The sequence below is a fragment of the Bos grunniens genome, chromosome 19 (assembly GCF_055505025.1).
Source record: "Bos grunniens cultivar Pamir isolate PY7600 chromosome 19, Bosgru_T2T1.0, whole genome shotgun sequence".
Classification (NCBI taxonomy): domain Eukaryota; kingdom Metazoa; phylum Chordata; class Mammalia; order Artiodactyla; family Bovidae; genus Bos; species Bos grunniens.
In genome coordinates, this window is record NC_141183.1 from 7083297 (window position 1) to 7103804 (window position 20508).

General features: G+C 52.9%; 2 protein-coding genes across 11 annotated transcripts; one reads left to right on the forward strand and one right to left on the reverse strand.

Moving 5' to 3' along the window:
- Positions 1–89: 89 nt before the first annotated feature.
- ARMC7 (armadillo repeat containing 7) lies at positions 90–16334 on the forward strand. Of its 4 annotated transcripts, none has more exons than XM_086356117.1 (3): positions 90–1418; positions 1515–1658; positions 14745–16334. In XM_086356117.1, exons 1-3 carry the CDS (start codon positions 1328–1330, stop codon positions 15104–15106), a joined length of 597 nt encoding a protein of 198 aa, XP_086212243.1. In that variant the 5' UTR covers positions 90–1327; the 3' UTR covers positions 15107–16334. The 4 variants fall into 4 exon arrangements, with proteins under 4 accessions (XP_086212243.1, XP_086212246.1, XP_086212244.1 ...); XM_086356120.1 differs by having other exon boundaries at positions 847–1418; positions 15223–16334; XM_086356119.1 differs by lacking the exons at positions 90–1418; positions 1515–1658 and adding exons at positions 12307–12700; positions 13010–13170.
- NT5C (5', 3'-nucleotidase, cytosolic) lies at positions 16333–18107 on the reverse strand. 7 transcript variants are annotated; one of them, XM_086356090.1, is made up of 5 exons: positions 17857–18107; positions 17380–17480; positions 17239–17299; positions 16777–16891; positions 16333–16665 (listed from the first exon to the last, which is right to left on the reverse strand). In XM_086356090.1, exons 1-5 carry the CDS (start codon positions 18046–18048, stop codon positions 16484–16486), a joined length of 651 nt encoding a protein of 216 aa, XP_086212216.1. In that variant the 5' UTR covers positions 18049–18107; the 3' UTR covers positions 16333–16483. The 7 variants fall into 7 exon arrangements, 5 of the variants coding, with proteins under 5 accessions (XP_086212216.1, XP_086212215.1, XP_086212214.1 ...); XM_086356089.1 differs by having other exon boundaries at positions 17239–17302; XM_086356088.1 differs by having other exon boundaries at positions 17764–18107.
- Positions 18108–20508: the final 2401 nt, after the last annotated feature.

A 20508-nucleotide genomic window follows, 5' to 3' on the forward strand; every position in this document is an offset into this window, starting at 1 on the left:
GGCTGAGATATACTTCCCCAGGTCGAATCAGCTCTCCTTAGAATGTGAAGGGCCTGGTGAGGGGCCTGGGGTCACTGCCCTGCAAGAAGCAGCCAAGGTCCCCAAGCCCCAGGTGTGTGCATAGGGCTGGGGCTGATCACAGGCACCTGAGCCCACCAGGTGGGGGCTGCTCCCAGTGGGGCTGTGGCAAGCTGGAGTGTGGCAGTCACTTTGTCCTTGCGCAAGGCCCTTGCCCTCCAGAAACTCACAGCCTAAGCCGCTTCCATCCCCACATTTTCAAGCACGCTGGAGTCCAAGAGGGCCACCTTTCTCCCTGGTGCTCTGTCGCCTGACCCCTTCCTGAGAAACTCTGAGAAAGGACTAGATAGAAGGGCTTCAGCATTCTGGGCTCCCCACAACCCAGAAAGCCACCAAAGTGGTATTTCTGGGGTCGGATGGTGCTGCCCCGGGTGGGCCCCGCCACCTGGCAGGCTCAGCTCGGGACTGAGGAGCAGAGGATACCAGGCTCGCTAATTTCATCTTGGCCTCGCTGCGGGCATACAGGGTCATAGTTCCCCCACCAGGGATTCAATCGTGTCCCCTCCACTGGGAGCACAGAGTCTTAAGCACTGAACCACCAGGGAAGTCCTCACTGGGCTTTTGGGAAGAGCCGACCAGAAGGTAGTGTCAGAAGAGCCACAGAGGGGACACAAGGAGCAGACGCTCGCGTTTCCACGGCGTCCCTTGATGGTGGAGGGGCGGGGACTGCGGCCCATCGCCTAGCGCGGGGTCATCTGAAGGTGCTCCTACCCCGACAGTCCTCCACACAGGCCACCCCGGGCACCTCTGAGCTCCTAAGGGCCCTAGGGGCTCGCCTCAACACAACCGCAGGCTTCAGTTACCACTTCCATCAAGAGGCTGATCGCCGCCTGCAGGAGACAAAACGCTGGAAGCCGGCAGCGCAGGCACGCCGAGCTCAGCGACGGCCCCGCCCCTCGCCTCATGCCTCATCGCCCCGCCCCTTTCGCCCTCTGGGCGTGCTAAGTGCCGCTTCCCCCGGAAGTCCGGAACCCAGCCGAATGTCCCGCCCAGCTGGGCGCTGGCCCTCCTTCGTACGTCTCCTGCTCCCCGAGTTAGGTGTTCAGTCCCATCTCCTACGAGGTCCTGAGTCCCCACCGCGCCTCCCACAGCCCAGTCTCAGCTGCAAGCTGCTGCAGAGCCTGGAGCCAGGAAAGGAACTCGTTTCCCCTCCCCGGCCCCGCGGAACCAGGTGGGGTCCTCGCCCCGCTCCCCAGCCTCGCCTTCCACACTCTCCCGCCCGCTCCCCGGGGCCCCTCGCCGCCCGCCCATGGCCCAGAAGCCGAAGGTAGACCCCCACGTCGGTCGGCTGGGGTACCTGCAGGCGCTGGTCACGGAATTCCAGCAGACGCAGAGCCAAGGTGAGTGCCTCGGGGTGGGGGGCAAGGGGGCCGGGCCGGAGTCCGGCCGCGACCGTCACTCCGGCCCTGGCGCCACTGCCCGCTTCTCCATCGCAGACGCCAAGGAGCAAGTGCTGGCCAACCTCGCCAACTTCGCCTATGACCCCGGTAACTACCAGTATCTGCGGCAACTGCAGGTCTTGGATTTATTCCTCGATTCGCTTTCGGAAGAGAATGAGACCCTGGTGGAGTTTGCTATTGGTAAGGATTAGGCGGTCTCCTAGGTGCCTGATGAGGTAACGAGTTAGAAGTGAGTTGTTGGGAAAGGGCTCTCTTAGGGCCTTACTTGGAGAAGGCAATGGCAAGCCACTCCAGTACTCTTGCCTAGAAAATCCCACGGATGGAGGAGCCTGGTGGGCTACAGTCCATGGGGTCGCCACGAGTCGATCGCGACTGCGCGACTTCACTTTCACTTTTCACTTTCACGCAAAGGAGAAGGAAATGGCAACCCACTCCAGTGTTCTTGCCTGGAGAATCCCAGGGACCGCAGAGCCTGGTGGGCTGCTGTCTATGGGGTCGCACAGAGTCGGACACGACTGAAGCGACTTAGCAGCAGCAGCAGCAGGGCCTTACTTAGGCCGTCTCTCAGCAGCGAAGGCAGACTTTCGTAGTGTCTGTAATGCCTCCGCGGCCCACACAGCGTACAGGTTCACGGGTGGCTTGAGTCTGGCCTGGAACCCACCCCCAGGACCGTTTCTACTTGTCTACCTTCCCTCTCGGTTAGAGGTAAGATCCTAAATGGGAATGGATTGAAGCCCCTTGGAGAGGGGAAAAAAAAAAAAGTTGAGCGCTCTTTTAAAACCTCTTTATCTTATGTTTCACCATCGAGAGAAATAGCTTTCACTCGGAAAGGCTCATGGCACCTGTGGTTGTTCTGGTCTCAGACCTATTGAATTATTCACCCGACAGGTGTTTGTTGGGCCGGTACTGTGTGAGCAAAGTATTGTTCTAAATGCTGGTGAGATGGCCAACAAGTTGGGAAAAGATCTTTGCCCTCAGGGAATTTACATTCTAGCAGAGGGAGACACATGGTTGACACACAAAAATGCTGAGGCGCTGAAGAAAACAGGCTGATGAAGAAGAGCAGGGAAAGGAAGGGACTACTTCTGGTTTGGCCCTGGCTGGAAGGCACAGGCCGGGCCAAGACCCCAGAGCAGGAGGAGCCAGAAGGAAGGCTGATATGGCACCATTGTGGTGAGTGAAGCCCAGAGCGGTACTAAATGAGAGAGAAGGATTTAGTGTTGCTAAGTTAGAGAGCACCTCGCACCAGTTTACAGGGACTCAGATCTAGGCACTGGGCGGGAGTTTGGAGTTTATTCTGAGGGCAAACCAACGCTCCTGGGACCTCCCTAGTGGTCCAAGAATTAGGACTTTGCTCTTCCTCTGTAGGGGCGGCGGGTTCCATCCCTGGTTAGGGAACTGAGATCCTGCAAAAAGCAAACAAAACCAACATTCTTTTTGCAGCATGTGTCTTTAAAAAAGAACATTTCTCTGCACAGTGAAAGGAGTCTTATCTTCATAGGGAATGAACTTAATAATTCCATTGTCACCAAATACCCAGTTAGGCAGACTTCTCTAATAGTTCCCAAGCGGACATTTTTTGTTATTGTTCTGTATAAACCAGGATCCGTGCTCTTAATCTGGTTAAGTTCCTTAGATCTCAATCTCTCGCTCTCTTTTAAAATAAACTTTGTATTTTATAACAGTTTTAGAAAAATTGCGAAGGTAATACAGAGTTTCTATGTATGCACACCAAGTTTCCTTATTATTACCATCATACATTAGTATGTATGGTACACTTGTTACAATTAATAAGCCAATATCCACAGTCCTGTCTAACTCTTTGTAACCTCATGGGCTGTAGCCTGCCAGACTCCTCTGTCCATGGGATTTCCCAGACAAGAATACTGGAGTGGGTTGCCATTTCCTTCTCCAGGGGATCCTCCCGACCCAGGGATAGACAGATTCTTTACCACTGAGCCACCTGGGTACCCCTGTTATTAACTGAAGTCCATACTTTGTTCCGATTTCCTCAGTTTTTCCCTCATAACCTTTTACTGTTTAAGGATTCCATCCAAGATACTATGTTAGATTTAGGCTCCTTTGGGCTGTGCCGGTTTTAGACTTTTTCTTTTTGTGAATGACCTTGGCAGTGTTAAGGAGTACTGGTCAGGTATTTTGTAGGTTTTCCTTCAGTTGGGATTTACCTGACATTTTTCTCGTTATTAGACTGGGATATGGGTTTTGGGGAGGATGACCACAGAGATAAATGGTAAAAGGCCATGATATATCTCCTCCAACTGAAGCTATTTTGGGAGGTGGAGGGGGGGGTGCTTCCCATGCGGGATCTTAGTTCCCTGACCAAGGATCAAACCTGTGCCCCCCTGCAGTGGCAGTGCAGAGTGTTAACCACTGGACCACTAGGGTCTCGACTCTGCAGAAAACTTTGCTAAAAAGAGCAGTCAGCCAAGGCGAGTTTTTACAGGATCAGGAAGCACCTTTCCCAAGGCAGGAGCCCTCTGAGATCCCAGTCCACTGGGCTGGGGGCTCCCAGGGTGGGTGACCAAGCCCTGGACCCGGAGTCCACGGTCCCCACTTCACTTTGTAGCTGATCCTTGTGGATGAGTCCTATCTCTTCTGAGCTTCGTTTCTTCATCTGAGCCTTGCCTGCCTCGCAGGACTGCTGTGGGGAGCAGAGCTGTTGTGTCTGTGTGTCTGTGAAGGCACTTTGTCTAGAATTGTTCGTATCCTTAATCACCAGTTTTCCTCTTCACAGCCGCTTTTTCCTTCTCTTTTTCTCCTCCTTCCTAAGGTCCCCAATCCCAGGAACAACAGCTTTCTTAGCACAGAATCCCTCCACGGGGTCCTCTGCAGATGAAATTTCTTTTTTATTCATTGTGCATAAATTGGAAGTCCCAGTGGTGCTTAGAAGCCTATTTTGTTACTCTCTTTGTTTCCTTCCCTGTTAATATCTGTGGCGCTACACTGTCAGTGGTTATCCTGCGCTGTGCTTTGTAGCTTTGAATCTTTTCTCTCTGGTGGCAGGTCTGAGATTGTGATCTCCATGAGGTCAGAGTGCTTTGCTTACGTTTGTCTTGAATGCTCAGACTTTTTGGTCTGGAAAGAGGGGATGAGGTGAGTGCACGCACGCAGAGTCCTGCCCCTGACTTGGGGCTGGCGCCCTGAGTGGGGCTGGTTCTGGAACAACTACTAGGTAAGATTGCCCACAGCCACGGTTTGGCAGAATCAAACTGAGTGTTGGTTTGTTGGCTCGGAAGAGATTGAGTTTGGTAGGAGCAGGGCTTTGGGGTCAGGCAGGCCTGGGTTCCAGTCCTCACTCAGCGACTTAACTCTGGGCACATGACTTCCCTTCTCCCATCGTCAGTCAGGTGGGCAGGATCAATACCTGCCTCACAGAGTTGTTGACAGTTAAATGAGCTAAAGTGCCTGCAGCTGCATGGTCTGCTATCCAGACCCCTTTGAGGGTAAGCAGTTCCCTCATCTTCCAGAGACTGAAGTGGAATAGTGTCTCATGACCTATCTTTTCCAGGGATTTGTTCTTTCTGGAAAAGCATCACTGAGTGATAGAAAAAGGTATGAAAGTTGACCCCTAGCCTCACAATGGGTGTCGGGGCGGTATTAGGAGGACGAACCCCTGGGCAATGGGCACTGGTCAGGCCAGAGCCACCCTTGTTTGGGTCGGGATGGGAAGTGGGTGGATTATCAGGAACCAGATACAAAGCCAGGATCTCAGTAAACACTCAAATGAGTGAAGGATTCCGAGCTCATGCCCCAGATTAAACCTCTGACAGGCTTTGGCATCAATTTGAGAGTATTGGCCTGAAGCACCACTGGTTGATCCTCAGTCTTACCTGCTGTGTGTGCACACCTGCACCATTCTAGATGCTGTGTGGAGATGTAAACAAGCCAGGAGATAACTCTCTGCTTCCATGAAAACTGAATCCTAGGATATCACAGAATACTTGACAGTTGTTACCAAAACAGAGTTCAAGTAGGAGGCACCTCCCACAATTCAGCTTAAATCCTTTTTCCTGTGTTCTACTTCCTGCAATACTCGTAGCTGCCACCAGATGGTGGTGGTGTACTGAAAAAGACTGGTGGATGACTCCTGAGCCGCTCTCTGGAAAACAGTATCTAGTGTAATTGAAGGGAGGCATGCCCCCTGATCCAGCAGTTACCTTCATAGAGCTAGGTCCAGGCACGTGTAGACACATAGGCAAAAATGTCACCAGCAGTATTGTCTGTAATAGCCCCAGCCTGCAAACAGTCAACATTGGGATGAATATCAATATTGTGGATATTCATACTACTTAGCAAGGTAAATGAACAATCTGCACAGCTCCATGCAATTATCTTGCAAACATAATGTTAAGCACATGATGCTAGACACATAATAATATGTACAGCATGATTCCATTTCTATAAAGTCCAAAAAGGCAGAACTGAATTATAGTGTTTAGCGGGGAATGTGTGGTTAAAAAAAAAATATTTGGAAGAAAGAGGAGAGTGAAAAAGTTGGCTTAAAACTCCACATTCAGAAAACTAAGATCATGGCATCTGGTCCCATGACTTCATGGGAAATAGATGGGGAAACAGTGGAAACAGTGTCAGACTTTATTTTGGGGGGCTCCAAAATCACTGCAGATGGTGACATTAAAAGATGCTTACTCCTTGGAAGGAAAGTTATGACGAACCTAGATAGCATATTGAAAAGCAGAGATATTACTTTGCCAACAAAGGTCCGTCTAGTCAAGGCTATGGTTTTTCCAGTGGTCATGTATGGATGTGAGAGTTGGACTGTGAAGAAGGCTGAGTGCCAAAGAATTGATGCTTTTGAACTGTGGTGTTGGAGAAGGCTCTTGAGAGTCCCTTGGACTGCAAGGAGATCCAACCAGTCCATTCTGAAGGAGATCAGCCCTGGGATTTCTTTGGAAGGAATGATGCTAAAGCTGAAACTCCAGTACTTTGGCCACCTCATGCAAAGAGTTGACTCATTGGAAAAGACTCTGATGCTGGGAGGGATTGGGGGCAGGAGGAGAAGGGGACGACAGAGGATGAGATGGCTGGATGGCATCACTGACTCGATGGACGTGAGTCTGAGTGAACTCTGGGAGTTGGTGATGGACAGGGAGGCCTGGCGTGCTGCGATTCATGGGGTCACAAAGAGTCGGACACGACTGAGCAACTGAACTGAACTGAGAACTCCCTGGTGGTCCAGTGGTTAGGACTCGGTGCTTTCACTCTCATGGCCTAGGTTCAATCCCTGATGGGAGAACTAAGATCCACAAGCCACACAGGAAATAAAAGGTCCTGTTTATTACAAGTCAGGAAGGGGTTCACCTCAGAGGGAGAGAATTCAATCAGGAGAGTGTGCAGAGGTGCTGGACGGCTGACTGTGCGTCAGTCCTTTAGCTCAGTGCAGGTGACACGGGCACGTGCGTTCTCACTGCTCACCTCTGCCTGTGTGCCTGCCTTTCTCTGTGTGTGGGTTGCAGGTGTGCCCTGGGCCAGTCTCCGGGGCTGTAAACAGGGGCCTGCCTGGTCCACGTCTACTGGGTGCCAGAGAGGGGTCTTAACATTATCTAATCCTCTCTGCCCGTTTTACTGATGAAGAAGCTCAGTAGAAATGAACTTAGAGAAATGGAGTTGCTTGCTCGGCTCACTTGAATCTGCAGGGGCGGTCCCGGGACTTTTAGCTAGCTCCGCCCACCACAGAGCCCTGGCTCCATCCGCGGAACTCTGGGGTCCCCGGGGAACGTCCTTCTCTCATTGGCGCTTTGGGGTCCTAGGATCACACATCTTTCAGCTGAAAACAAAACAAAACAAAACTCCCCAGCCCGCCACTAGTTACAGGAAAGCTGAAGTCGAGGTTCTCGTCCCATCACGCCCTCGCGCGCCACCTGGGAAGGCTGATCCGGGCCCCTCTGCCCTCCCCCCTTCCTCTCGGGTCTAGGCACAAGCAGGGTGTGTCTGTTTTATTCATGTATGTGAATATATAGTGCGTTCACCCGGTACGGAGTTCAAAAGGGCAGGTGGTGCACTGTAACAGTCTGTAGCCTTTTCTGGAGGCAGCCACTGTTGCCAGTTTCTTGTGTATCCTCCCAGAGATATTTGCAGGATTTATAAACAAATATGTGTGTGTTTGTATGTATACTGTGTATACATTGTGTGTCTCACACATGCCTGTAGTATACTATATCTGTATTCCGCTCCTCCCCGCCCCCTGCCTTTTTTTAAATTTATTTGGCTGTGCTGGGTCTTAGTCGTGGCATGTGGGATCTAGTTCCCTGACCAGGGATCCAGTATGGGCCCCCTGCATTGGGAGCTCTGAATCTTAACCACTGGACTACCAGTGAAGTCCCTTAAAAAAAAAAAAAAAAAACAGGAAAAAAACTTAGCGCCACCTATTGGCACACGTTCGGTGTCAGCCCTTAAAGAGCTGCCTGATGAGCACTGCAGGATGTCCTGAGCCTGGCGGGACTGAGGTCTAGCGGGCGCCTGAGGATGGCCGGCTAGGTTGCTTCCATTTTGCTCTCGCAGGCAGTGCTGCTTATTTGTATATAATTTCTCACTTGCTGGAATGGCCCTGTGTAATAGACTTCTAGAATTGAAGTCTAGGTCAGAACCGCAAAAGGCCATGATTTTTTTTTTTTAATTTTTTTTTTAGATTATACCAAACAGATCACTCAAGTGAAAACTGTATCACCCTGTGTTTTTAGAGAAGTCTCACTACCATCCTGGTCAGTTCCCCTCTGTTCCCCTCTCATGGAATCAGCAGATGTGAACATGTACATATGTGTATATTTGTCTGTTGCCTGCTTACACATAATAGTAGCTTTCTCTGTATGCTGTTCGCCCCTTGAGTGTCCATCCTGAAATGTAAGAGAGAACCATTCTCAAGATAACGTGTGTGTGAGAATCAGTCAGTTCAGTCGTTCAATTGTGTCCGATTCTTTTCGACCCCTTGGACTGCAGCATGCCAGGCCGCCCTGCCAACACCAACTCCCAGAGTTTACTCAAACTCATGTCCATTGAGTTGGTGATGCCATCCAACCATCTCATCCTCTGTCGTCCCCTTCTCCTCCTGCCTTCAATCTTTCCCAGCATCAGGGTCTTTTCAAATGAGTCAGTTCTTCACATCAGGTGGCCAAAGTATTGGAGTTTCAGCTTCAGCATCAGTCCTTCCAGTGAGCACTCAGGACTGATTTTCTTAAAATGCATGTGTGTGTATGCACGCTTAGTTGCTCAGTTGTGTCTGACTCTTTGTGTCCCCATGGACTGTAACTCTCCAGGCTCCTTTGTCCCTGGGATTCTCCAGGCAAGAATACTAAGTGGGTTGCCATTCCCTTCTCCAGGGGATCTTCCCAACCCAGGGATTGAACCCAGGTCTCTCCTATTGCAGGCAGATTCTTTACCATCTGTGCCACCAGGGAAGACCAACTCAAGATATCGGGTTGGCCAAAAAGTTCATTTGGGTTTTTCCACAAGATGTTATGGAAAACATGGGACTTCCCTGTGGTCCAGTGGCTAAGACTCTGAGCTCCCAAATGCAGGGTACCAGGGTTCGATCCCTGGTTGGGGAACTAGATTCCACATGCTACCAACTAAAGAACTAAAGCTCTCACATGATGCAGCTGTAGAACTGAAGATCCCACATGCCACAACTAAGCCCAGGCAGAGCTAAAAAGAAAAAGATGTTATGGAAAAATAACATGTTATGAACGTTTTGACCAACCCAATACTAAAGTTAAACCCCGAAACAAATAGTCCCCAATGAAGATTTTGACCTGGGATTGACTGCGGCCAGCCCTGTGCCCTGGGGTGGGCAGGTGCTCAGACACAACCTCTCCAGCCAGTGTCTCCAAGGACTCGCCTAGCCCTCCAGGGCTCCAGGTGCAGGCTCAGCACTCGTCAGCACGCCCTTCCTCGATCTCCAGGACAGTCCTTAGGCCCTCCTGTCCCTCCCAGCACCGATGCCCTGCTTGCTGTGTGACTTGAGATCCCCTGCCTGACCTCTCTGAGCTGCCAGCTTTCTCCTCCCAGGTGGCACCTGGGGGTTCTCCTTTGCCTCTCCCGGGGCTTTCTGGGGCTCCCGTCTGGACGGGCCCTGCCTTTACCCCTTGTTCTCTTTCTCTCTGCCTTGCCTGGTTTGTCCAAAACACGTTCACCCACCAGTCAGAACTTGTTTTCCTTTTTGCGTGGTCACCAGTCTTTAATCTGCAGCGGGATCAGCAGACAGTGAAGCGCACGATTTACGTGTCAGGTTGATGATTTTTTTTTTTTTTTTTGGCTGCACTGCACGGCATGGGGGATCTTAGTTCCCCAACCAGGGATTGAGACCCGAGACCCCTGCCGTGAAAGTGTGGATTCTTAACCAGTGGACCACAGGGAAGTCCCAGATTGATGATTTTTCAAGTTCATTAAAGTGTACGTACATGTATGTAACCAGCACTTAAATCAAGATACAGAATATTACCGTCTCCCTGAAAGGATCCCTCATACCCTCTGCCGGTTAGTGTCTTCCACCCTGAGGTAACCACTGTTCTAACCTTTAGCCCCATGGATTCGTTTTGCCTGTTCTTGAACTTCATGTAAGTGGACTGGTTCAGGCTTCTTTGAGTTGAGCCCCTGGTTTTTTTCACTCAACATAATGTTCCGAGGTCCATGTAAATTGTCGCAGTATCGGTAGCTCCTGTCTTTGTATGAACAGGCCACAAGTTGTTCCTCCAGTCATCCACTGGAGCTTTGAGTTATTTCTTCAGAGCCTTTATGAGTAAAGCTGTTACGATAATTTTAAAGATTTTATTTATTTGTGGCTGTGCTGGATCTTCGTTGCTCCCCGGGCTTTTCTCTAGTTGCGATGAGCAGGGACTACTCTCTACTTGCCGTCCGAGAGCTTCTCATTGCAGTGGCTTCTTTGGTTGCAGAGCTCCAGGCATGCAGGCTTCGGTAGTTGCAGCTCGAGGGCTCAGTAGTTCCAGCTTCGTGCTCCAGAGCACAGGCTCGGTAGCTGTGGCACATGGGCTTATTTGCCCCCCAGGGTGTGGAATCTTCCCAGATCAGGACTGAACCCGTGTCTTCTGCATTGGCGGGAGGATTCTTTACCACTGAGCCATGAGGGAAGCCTGTCATGATCATTTTTATACAGGTTTTCTTGTATACATCAGGTACTCATTTGTCTCAGGTAGATTTCTTATAGTATATGTATGTACTCTTTTTTTCTCAGATCTGGGTAGAAGTGGAATTGCTGAGTCACAGGGTAGATGTATGGGCTTCGAGGGTAGCGCAGTGGTAAGGAATCTGCCTGCCAGTGCAGGAGATGCAGGAGTTGTGGGTTTGACCCCTGGGTCAGGAAGATCCCCTGGAGGAGGAAATGGCAACCCACTCCAGTATTCTTGCCTGGAAAATTCCATGGACAGAAGAGCCTGGTGGGCTACAGTCCATGGGGTCGCAAAGAGTCAGATACAACTGAGTTTGCGTGTGCATTCATGTACATACACACACACCTACCCACACACACGGTAGATGTGTGTTCAACTGTATTAGAAGCTACCAGATAGTTTTCCAGTGTAATTACGACGTGTAGACTCCTCACCACCAGCGCACGAGAGTTCCGATAGCTCTGCCAGCACTTACTATTGTCAGTCTTTTTTTGTTTTCCGTTATGACAGGTGTATAGGGGCCTCTTGCTGTGGTTTTAATTTTCATTTCTCTGATAAGGAATGTTGGGCACATTTTCATATATTGGCTCTTTTGTGCAGTTTGTCTAAGTCTTTTGCTCATTATTTTTTTTTATTGTGTTGTTCATGTTTTACTGATATGAAGGAGTTCTTTAAATATCCTGGATATGAGTTCTCTGTCAGAATCTATGAATATTTTCTTCTTTTGCTTTTTTCCTTTTTTTCCCCCTTGTTTGGTATAAAGAAAAGAAGCGAAGTGAGGAGAGGGCCCCTGCGGAGGGGACTGATGAGGGTGGCCGAGGAAAGCTCTGAGAAGAGGGACATCTTGTTGGACCTCTATTTTGTTGGCTGGACTGCATGGTTCTCAGGGTCTCAGTTCCCCGAGCGGGATTAAACCTGGGCCCACAGCAGTGAGGCCACAGAGTCCTGAGCACTGGACGGTCAGGGAATTCCCTGGACTTTTTTCTTTTTCTTAATTGCAATTTTATGACACATTTGGTGTCCTTTTTTCCTCCTTAACCTTATATAGCAAGCATTTTCCCACATTACACTTTTTTTTTTTAAATGTGATTTTTAGAACGGTATAATGTTTCATCATATGGATGTACCCTACTTTCTTTAACCAGTTTGCTGTCATTGGGCCTTCTTTAGGAAGCTTCCAGGCTTCATGTTGCTCTTTTTCTACAGCCCTCCTTAGTTCTTCACGGCCAGTGCGCAGAGGTGGGCTCGGAGGAAAATTCAGAGCGGCTGCAGCTTCTCTTCCACTCTTTGGGGGTCTTTTGGCTCCTTCTCGGGCGCTCCTGCTCAGCCTTCTTATCCCTGAAGCCCTTCTCTTTCCAGGCTTTCACTGCTCTTTTTCATCTTCCACGGTCGCTGCCAGCAAGGCCAAGGGGCTTAAAGAGCTCCCTGCCTGGGGTGGGACCCGGCAGCCGGTGAGCGCTGGCAGCCCTCGATCCATCCCTGGAGGCTTCCCAGGCCTGTAAACGGGGAGCAGGTGGGGCTGGCTGTTGGGAGACCGCCTCCTGCGCCCATTCTCCTGCAGATGCCCTCTGATTATCCCGAGTGGCAGAGCCCTGCCCAGGCACACCTGGGCGCGATGATGACTCACCAGCCCAAGAGTGACTCGGCTTTTCACCGTATCACCTTTGAGGGCAGAGATAAGTCCCGTCCCCCATGCCAGAGCTGAGTTCGCAGTGTGGGTAGGAGGCTGCAGCTCCACTCGGAGCTCAGAAGAGATGGTGCCAGTGTGAGCGAGAAGCCGGGGTCCTGCCGGGGCGTTTCCACTTGTCCCCGTGCCTGGCTGAGCCTGGTCTCCACCCATGGTAGGATTAGTTGTTCTCGTAGCTTCTACAGGGACACCCTTTATCCTGGGAGTGGCAGCGGGCTCCCCGTTTTCTGAGACTTTGAGCAAGTTACTCAGTGGCCTCAGCTTCTTTCTTGCAAGTGGGCGTGGTGGTGACTCTTGCTCTGTGGGGTTCAGTCACGTGCCCAGCATGTTTGTGCCCAGCAAGAAGGCACAGTTGCAGCCCCTGAGATTCAGAGGTGAGTGACTGCCGTGTGGGGCCCAGTGATGGGGACAGGCCGCAAGTAAGGAGGGTGGTGGGAAGGTAGGCCCCAAGCTGTGCTAAGGGCTCCACTGGAGTGACCTGAGAGGTGGGGAGGGACCCTGCATCAGCACCTCCCCTTCTGGGGCTGCCCCTCAGAGGTCCCCTGTCGGTGAGACCCCAGAACCGCAGATGTCCCAGGTGGGCAGGGTCTCTGGGAGCCATCCCGTCCAGCCTCCCGACCATCTGCAGTGCAGCTGTTTTCTGCTGCTCACCGCTTTACAGTCCTTCTAACAAATGTTTGTAGAGCGCACCCTGGACCAGGCACCCCGGACGTGATGGGAATAAGACACCCTGGGTCTTGACCTCTGGGAGTGTATCCTTCTAGTGGGGCTCAGCAGTCAGCAAGCAAGAAAAAGCCATGGTGATCCCTCAGAAGTTCTAAGCATGGGAAGAAAATGAAACAAGGTGATGAGGGAAGTGCCTGGACGGGACAGGGTGTGGCTTATGTGGTGGTCCAGGAAAACCTCACTATCCAGGGAGCAGTGACGTGCTGGTTACCAGCAAGTGCGTGTCAGGACTTCCCTGGTGGTCCAGTGGTTAGAGCTTCCACTGCATGGGGGGCACGGTTCAATTTCTGCTTAGGCATTTAAGATCCTGCATGCCACATGGCATGGCCAATGAAAGAAAAAAGAACAGAAAAAAAAAAAAAAAGTTGGCAACATGTGAAGATCCTAGAAGGGAGTGTGAACTTTATTCCAGGTGCAGTGGGAAGTTCCTGAAGGTTGAGTGGATGGAACCTTTATAAGCTTCCCTTCAGCGGGACCCAGACTGACCCAGGTGCTGCTCAGGAGCAGGTGGCTGAGCCTGGAGGAGGGAGGAGGTCTTTGCCAGCCCTGCCCCCCACCTCGCTGCACCTGTCCCCTCTTGCTGGGAAAGACGTCCCGGTTGGGTTTGAGGCTGGTTGGGTTTGAGGCTGCGAGAAGCCATAGCCTCTGCCAGTTTCCAGAGACGCAGGGGAAGTGGTTGGGCTGTCAGTCACTCCTCATTGGCTGCGCGGAGCTGGGCGGCCGTGTTATGCAAATGAGCTAGAAGCTGGTCTTCTGTTTGGAGTAGGAACCCAAGGGTGGGGGAGCCCTGACGGCAGGAAGCTCACCCAGGAGCCACAGGAAGTCAGCTTCCCACACCCAGGGCTCTGGGCTGGCCGGAGAGTACAAGGTCAGGCCACACTACGTATGCGGTGGTGTGTTCTTCGATCCAGAACCACAGGTCTCTTCACTCTGTCCTTTTCTTTTATCCCCCAGAATCCTAGCAACAGTGATGGGTTAGGGCCTCTTAATTATGTTGTATCCATAAAATGGTAAAAGGGTGGACTGCGTGGGTGTTAAATGATTGTAGATTTATTGGCGTGGAGAGGTGTTCACAGGAAAACAGGATCACATTGTTATCAAGTATATGGAGTCACATATTTAAATATTGTGGGATGAAAAGCAAATATTAAATGGGTGGTAGGATTGAGGTAGTTTATACTTTGCCTTCTTGACAGTTTTATTGCGGTATAACTGACATGTGATAAACTTTACATAGGGGGCAACTTGATACGTTTTGATGTATGTACACCTGTGAAACAATCACCTTACATATGTGTGCGTATATGTATGTGTGTGCATATGTGTGTGTGCGCATATATGTATTGTGGTCATGCCGCACATCTTGTAGGATCTTAGTTTCCCGGCCAGGATCCCCAGGCCCTCAGCAGGGAACGTGTGGAGCCCTGACCCTGGACCACCAGGGAGTTCCCAGGAAAGCATTCAAGTGGCCGAACCGAGAGGGACAAGGTTCAGTGTCCACCTCCAGAAGGCTGGGCCTTGGCAGGCAGGCCTGTCTGGAACCTTGAAAGGGACGGCTGGAGATCCGGTGGGCTTCCGGTCCCTTGTCCCCAGGCTAGCTTCTCAGGGGCCCTGCCCTTCCCTGGGACTTGGGGAGGAGAGGGCAGAGGAGGCCCATGGCTGAGGCCTCAGGGTCCGCTTGCTCTTCCCCAGGCGGCCTCTGCAACCTGTGCGCCGACAGGGCCAACAGGGAACACATCCTGCAGGCGGGGGGCGTCCCCCTCATCGTCAACTGCCTGTCCAGCCCCAGCGAGGAGACCGTGCTGTCAGCCGTGACCGCGCTCATGGGCCTGGGCTCGCCTGGCGCGCGCCCCCACCCCGAGCTGACAGCCCGGCCCGTGGTCCAGTGCATGCTGCGCTTCTCCCTGTCAGCCAGCGCCCGGCTCCGAAACCTGGCCCAGATCTTCCTGGAAGACTTCTGCTCCCCCAGCCAGGTGGCCGAGGCCCGCAGCTGGCGAGCGGATGCCGCCCTGGGGATCCCCCTGCCGAGGACGGAGGGCCCCCAGCAGCCCTGACCCGCTGCCCGCTGGACAAGGCTGAAACCCTGGTGGGGGCTCAGGGAGAGGCGGCGCCCTCTCCGCTAACGGCGCGCGCTCGGCCCATTTCAAGGTGCGTTTTCTCGGCATGGCAGGTATTTGCACTGTGATGAAAGGCCCCAGACGAGTGAGGAAGCCAGGTCTTGAGACGCGTGGACGGGGAAGTTGAAGATGCTGCCATTTTCACGGGCCACTGCTCTCAACCTCGTTGAGAGGCCCTAGTGCTGACCCACCCCCCACCCCCGCCGGGTCTCACCCTCGCGGAGGAAGCAGCGCGGTCCCTGGACTCGGAGGCTTCGCAGAAGGTGTTTCTCTTGAGGAACAGCTGGGCCTGGAGCTTAGGACAGTTGTCTGAGCTTGAGGAAGGAAGCATTCTCCCCTAACAGAGGTGTCTGGAGTCATTTTGAGACGCAGAAATGAGAAGCCTTGTTGTTCAAAGTATATTGCGGCTCCGGGAAGCTGAGGGCGGTGTTGTGCCCCTGTCTGTGGAGGCTGGGTACCTGCCCCACAAGCTCTCCAAGCCGGGCGTTTGGCCTGGCGGATGCTGGCCCTGAGAACTCTCTGGCTTAACTGTTGATCTGTACAGACCTGTCAGCCAGACACCACGGTAGGGCGCCTCAAAGACCAGAGCGTGCCCCATGCTGTTGAGAGTCCAGCCCAGTGACTGTTACCGTGGCCATGAGGGTGATGACATGTCAGAAGACAGGCACAGACTCTTCGAGCGGTGTCTCCTCCCCTCCCCACCCCGCAGTCCCTGCTTGGAAGCCCTGGCCCACCTTCTCTGCCATCAGGGTTAGTGAGGGGGGGTGCTATGCCTGGAAGCACGTCTGGGGCTCAGGCGGGCCTAGGGGATGCAGGAGGGCTGCTGAAGGGAGAGGGGACCAGCTGCTGACATACAGTGCAGGGCTCAGAGTCCAGTGTACACCGCTCAGCATGGGGGAAGGGGTGTGGGTCCCCGTGGAAAGCTGGGGTTCGGGAGCAGGGGAAGGTCCTGGCCCCCCTTAAGGTTGACCTCTTACATGACCAAGAAATGGCGGCTCCGAGAGGAACGGTGTCCAGGTGGACGTGGAGGTGGGCGGATTATGGGATTTATGAACTAGAGCCCAGAGGGAGGGAGGTGAAGGCCTCCTCATCGGCCTGTATTCCCGCCCCCCGCCCCCCGGAGAGTCCCGACTCTTCCCTTTCCCAAATAAAAGGCCTTAAGAGAGCAGCGAGCCAAAGCGTTTTATTTAAAAGGTGTGTGTTCTCCCAGCGCGTTTCCGGCCGGCGCGGTGCTGAGGGGTCACCGCCGCCGGGCTGCACGGGGACTCGGTTCTGCCCGGCTTTCCTGCCCGTCTGCCTCGCCCTCCTCCGGCCTCACTGCTGGGGCAACCCCAGGCCGTCGGGGTCCGGCGGCAGGGCTCGCCGCTTGCTGTCTATAATCTCCCTCCAGTTGTCGCTCCAGGAGCGCAGCCGTCTCCGAGGCGGGGGCAGGGCCAGGTGCTGGTTGTGGCAGCAGGTGAACAGGATGTGCTCCCAGCTGGGGGTCTCCTCGTGGCCTGGGCGGGGAGGCAGAGAACCCGAAGTCCCTAATCTGGTTATCTGTACTCCCTCCCGCTAATCCCAGCAGGCCAGATGTCTGGAGACTGCTAAGGAAAAAGGCTCCCCACCTTGAATGACCTCCTTGTCATCAATGAGTAGGTCCCCCGAGATCACTGTCTTGTCGCTCGTCAAGATAATGCGCTCCACAAACTGGGGTCCCAGGTGCTTCTCCACCCAGTGGTACTGTGAGGTGGGCACAGGGTCAGTAGGGCAAGATGGGCCCCTGAACTCAGGGCCAGTAGGTGTGAGGGAGGGTCTACAGCTTATGAGATACCCCCTCCACTCCCCCCCACCCCCCAACTTTCTGTGTTTCTGCTGGTGTGGTTTTTTTTTTTTGGGGGGGGGGGTGCTAGGCCATGCAGCATGCGGGATCTCAGTTGCCCGACCAGGGATTGAACCCGTGCCCCCTTGCCTTGGCAGTACAGAGTCTTAACCTCTGGACTGCCAGGGAAGTCCCCCGATGGTTTCTTTTAAAAAAAATCATAATTTAGGAAGCTAAGGATGCCCGTGGAGCGCTGGGGCAGCAGCACCTTCTCCTGCACACAGTGGTCGTACTTCATCAGAGGGCTTGTGCAGATGAAGACCTGGGTGCTGCTGGGAGGGGGCACGATTAGACGGGGTGGTGCCCGCCCCTGCCCCCCAGCCCCCACTCCCTCGCCGCCTTTCCTCACTCCTGCATGTCATTCATCTCCCGCATGGCTTCCAAGGCTCCAGGGATGGGCTCCAAGTCTAGGAAAAAGCCTGGGGCTTCATACACACTGGCCACTTTGTCCTGAAAGATACAGCGTTCCCGTCCTGGCTCTGCTCCAGACCTCAACCCCTCCCCCCTACACACACACCTCCCCCGCACACACACAGCGAGGGCTCACAGGTGAGGTTCCTGGGGGGCTTTGGTCCCCAAATCAGAGTCCCGGGTGGAGGATTTTGTTTAGCAGTAAGGAAACAACCCCAACCCCCAGACTGTCTAGTCCCAAGTGAAGTGTGGATTCTGAAGTGAGAGCTTTGTTCATTTTAAACAGGAAGGTGTCTGGACATGGAGCAGAGACAGTACTGACCCAGGGGAGAGGCCCCCCGTCCTCGGATGTCCTGTGGGGTCCGGGTTCCCCGCTCCCCTCGCGCCGCACCCCTCCTATCCACCCTCCCCCTACCGCCAGGTCGGGGCGCAGCGCCCGGTACTGCTCGTTCGCGAAGAAGCCGCGGCGCTCCTCCAGCGGCACGTGCGGCTCCCCGGGGAACCGTTGGAGGAAGCCCCGCAGCAGGCCGGCCTCGAAGTCCGCCAGCACGCCGTCCATGTCCACCAGCACCCGCACGGGCCGCGCGCGCCCCGCCGGCGTCCTCATCGCCAGCGCCGCGAGGCAGGGGACCCGGGCGAAACGCGGAACCGGCCCCGGGAGCGCGCGGAGCCAGGCGCGGGGATGGCCGCTTCCGGAGCCGCGGCGAGCGGGGCGGGGCCAGGCCGATTTGCATGGGCGCCCGGATGCCCCGCCCGCCCGCCCGCTGGAGCCCGGGCCTTCCCCAGCGCTCCCGACCGGGCGTGGCGGTGCCCGAGCCACGCCTCTGGTCTGAGGGTGCGCCTGCGTGGACATCAGCCGCCCTCCTCTCCAGCAGACGCTCTCCCTCACCCCAAACGTTACTGGGCCAGACCTTCCGGGGGTCCCCTGGACTGTCCAGAATACTGGGGAGCGTCGTCTTAAACCTGTGGGCCGGCTCCAGCTTTCTCAGAACCCACACCTGCTCACCCCGCGGGGACAGGAGGAGAGCTTCCTCCCGCTGCGCCAAGGCAGCACCAACCCAAGGCTCGAAACTCGGGGACTCCCAGTAGCTGAAGTGAGTGAATCTGAAGACAACGGGCTCTTGGGACAGCTCCTCAGAGATGAATTCACAAACCAGAGTTGGCTTGAAACATGGGAGCATCTACTTCAAACCTGTTCTACCTGGAAGAGGTGACTTTCCATCAGGCTCAGGTAATCGGGACCATCCTTTCTGTGGAATTGATTTTTCTCTAGAATTCTCCTGTTATATCCTCCTCTGAGAAAATGCTGGTCACTGCTAACTTTTGTTGACTCTCAGTTTTTTGTAGATTTCATGTAATTTATTTCCTGAATTCATGTAAATACGCTGTGCTTACTCACTCAGTCGAGTCCAACTCTGCGACCCTATCGACTGTAGCCCGTCAGGCTCTTCTGTCCATGGGGTTTTCTGGGCAAGAATACTGGAGTGAGTTGCCATGTCCTCCTCCAGGACATCTTCCCAAACCAGGATCAAACCAAGGTCTCCCGCATTGCAGGCGGATTCTTTACCATCTGAGCCACCAGGGAAGCTCACATGTAAATATATTTACTACAAACTAGATTCAGATTTGAGTGACTGACCCATCTTCCTGTCGCTCCCCACCTGAATATCCCTCCCCTTCCTGATGCTTCTGTTCCATTGGGTCTGAACACCCCAGTACTTCTAAATGGAACAGAAGCATCAGGAAGGGAAGCCTGGTGATCTAATTTTAAAACGCTTAAGAAGTAGACCGCTGCTGCTGCTGCTAAGTCGCATCAGCCATGTCCGACACTTAGCAACCCCAGGACTGCAGCCCACCAGACTCCTCTGTCCGTGGGAGGCAAGAGTACTGGAGTGGGGTGCCATTGCCTTCTCTGAAGACTAGGTATTAGCAATAAATACCAAGCCACTTAAGTCACATAACTGTGTAAAAAACCGAGACTGTCATCAAAATGCGGACTCTTCTGCCATCATCATTTTAAGTTCAACTTCACTTTCTAAACCATAAGCTTTCTAAGGGGAAAAATTCAACACCCTTAGCAAACATGTTTATGAAGAATTTTAAAAACCTGTATTAGTACCAAAATGACTGGCAGAACTCCTTCACAACACTTTTGGACTAGGCACTTAGCTTCATAGCATAGAGAACTAAAGCCAAGTTACAGTTATGACACAAATCAGGGAGCTGTCTTTCCCAGGTCTGTCTAGTTACTGAGAGAGAAGGGTGCAGGTTTCCTGCCTCTTTAGTTCGAACAGAAACCTTCACTCAGGTTATTTGTAGGATTAATCTGTTTTAGTGAAACTGGAAAAATCGTATAGCACAGCTGCTCGTTTTGCAAAATAATAAGGAAGAAAAACACCCCCACAACCTATGATAACCCTTTTTCTTCCCAAAGAGATGCTTATTAAGTCAAATGAGCTGGTGGTTACACACCAGGCTTAAGTCATTTCAACTATGGTCAGGGGTGGTTAAAGGTGACCAGTTTCATAAGTCTTTTTTTTTTTTTAACTTTTTGGGCACGCCCCTAGGATCTTAGTTCCCCAACCAGTGCCCCCTTGAAAGCACGGAGTCTTAGCCACTGGGCCACCAAGGAAGTACCCAAAACTCTTAAAGTTAGGAATCGAGCTTCCAAATGACAAGCCCAAGGAACGCTGCCGATGAGGCACAGGTACATCGAGAAAGCCATCAGACAGCGCCAGGTTTGGACATTTAATACCTCGATCTGGAACCTTCTCCCTAGAACCCAGTGTGCCTTCTCCAATCTCCTGTCTCCTGTATCACTTGACAGGACTCAGATGACCTTGTCCCCTTCTGGCTACATGACCCTTTTCTTTGGAGCCCTCTTCTTTGATCACCCACCATCGAGAGGCATCCTGTAGGCATGAGAGAACTTAAAATGTTATCACCCAGCAAAGGAGGATAAGTGGTAGAAGAGTCCAAAGTGTACTAGCTAATAATTGTTCTGGAAGCCAGGTATCTGTATTATTCCTGTCTTTTACTACCAGATGTTACTTAATGTTCATTTTGG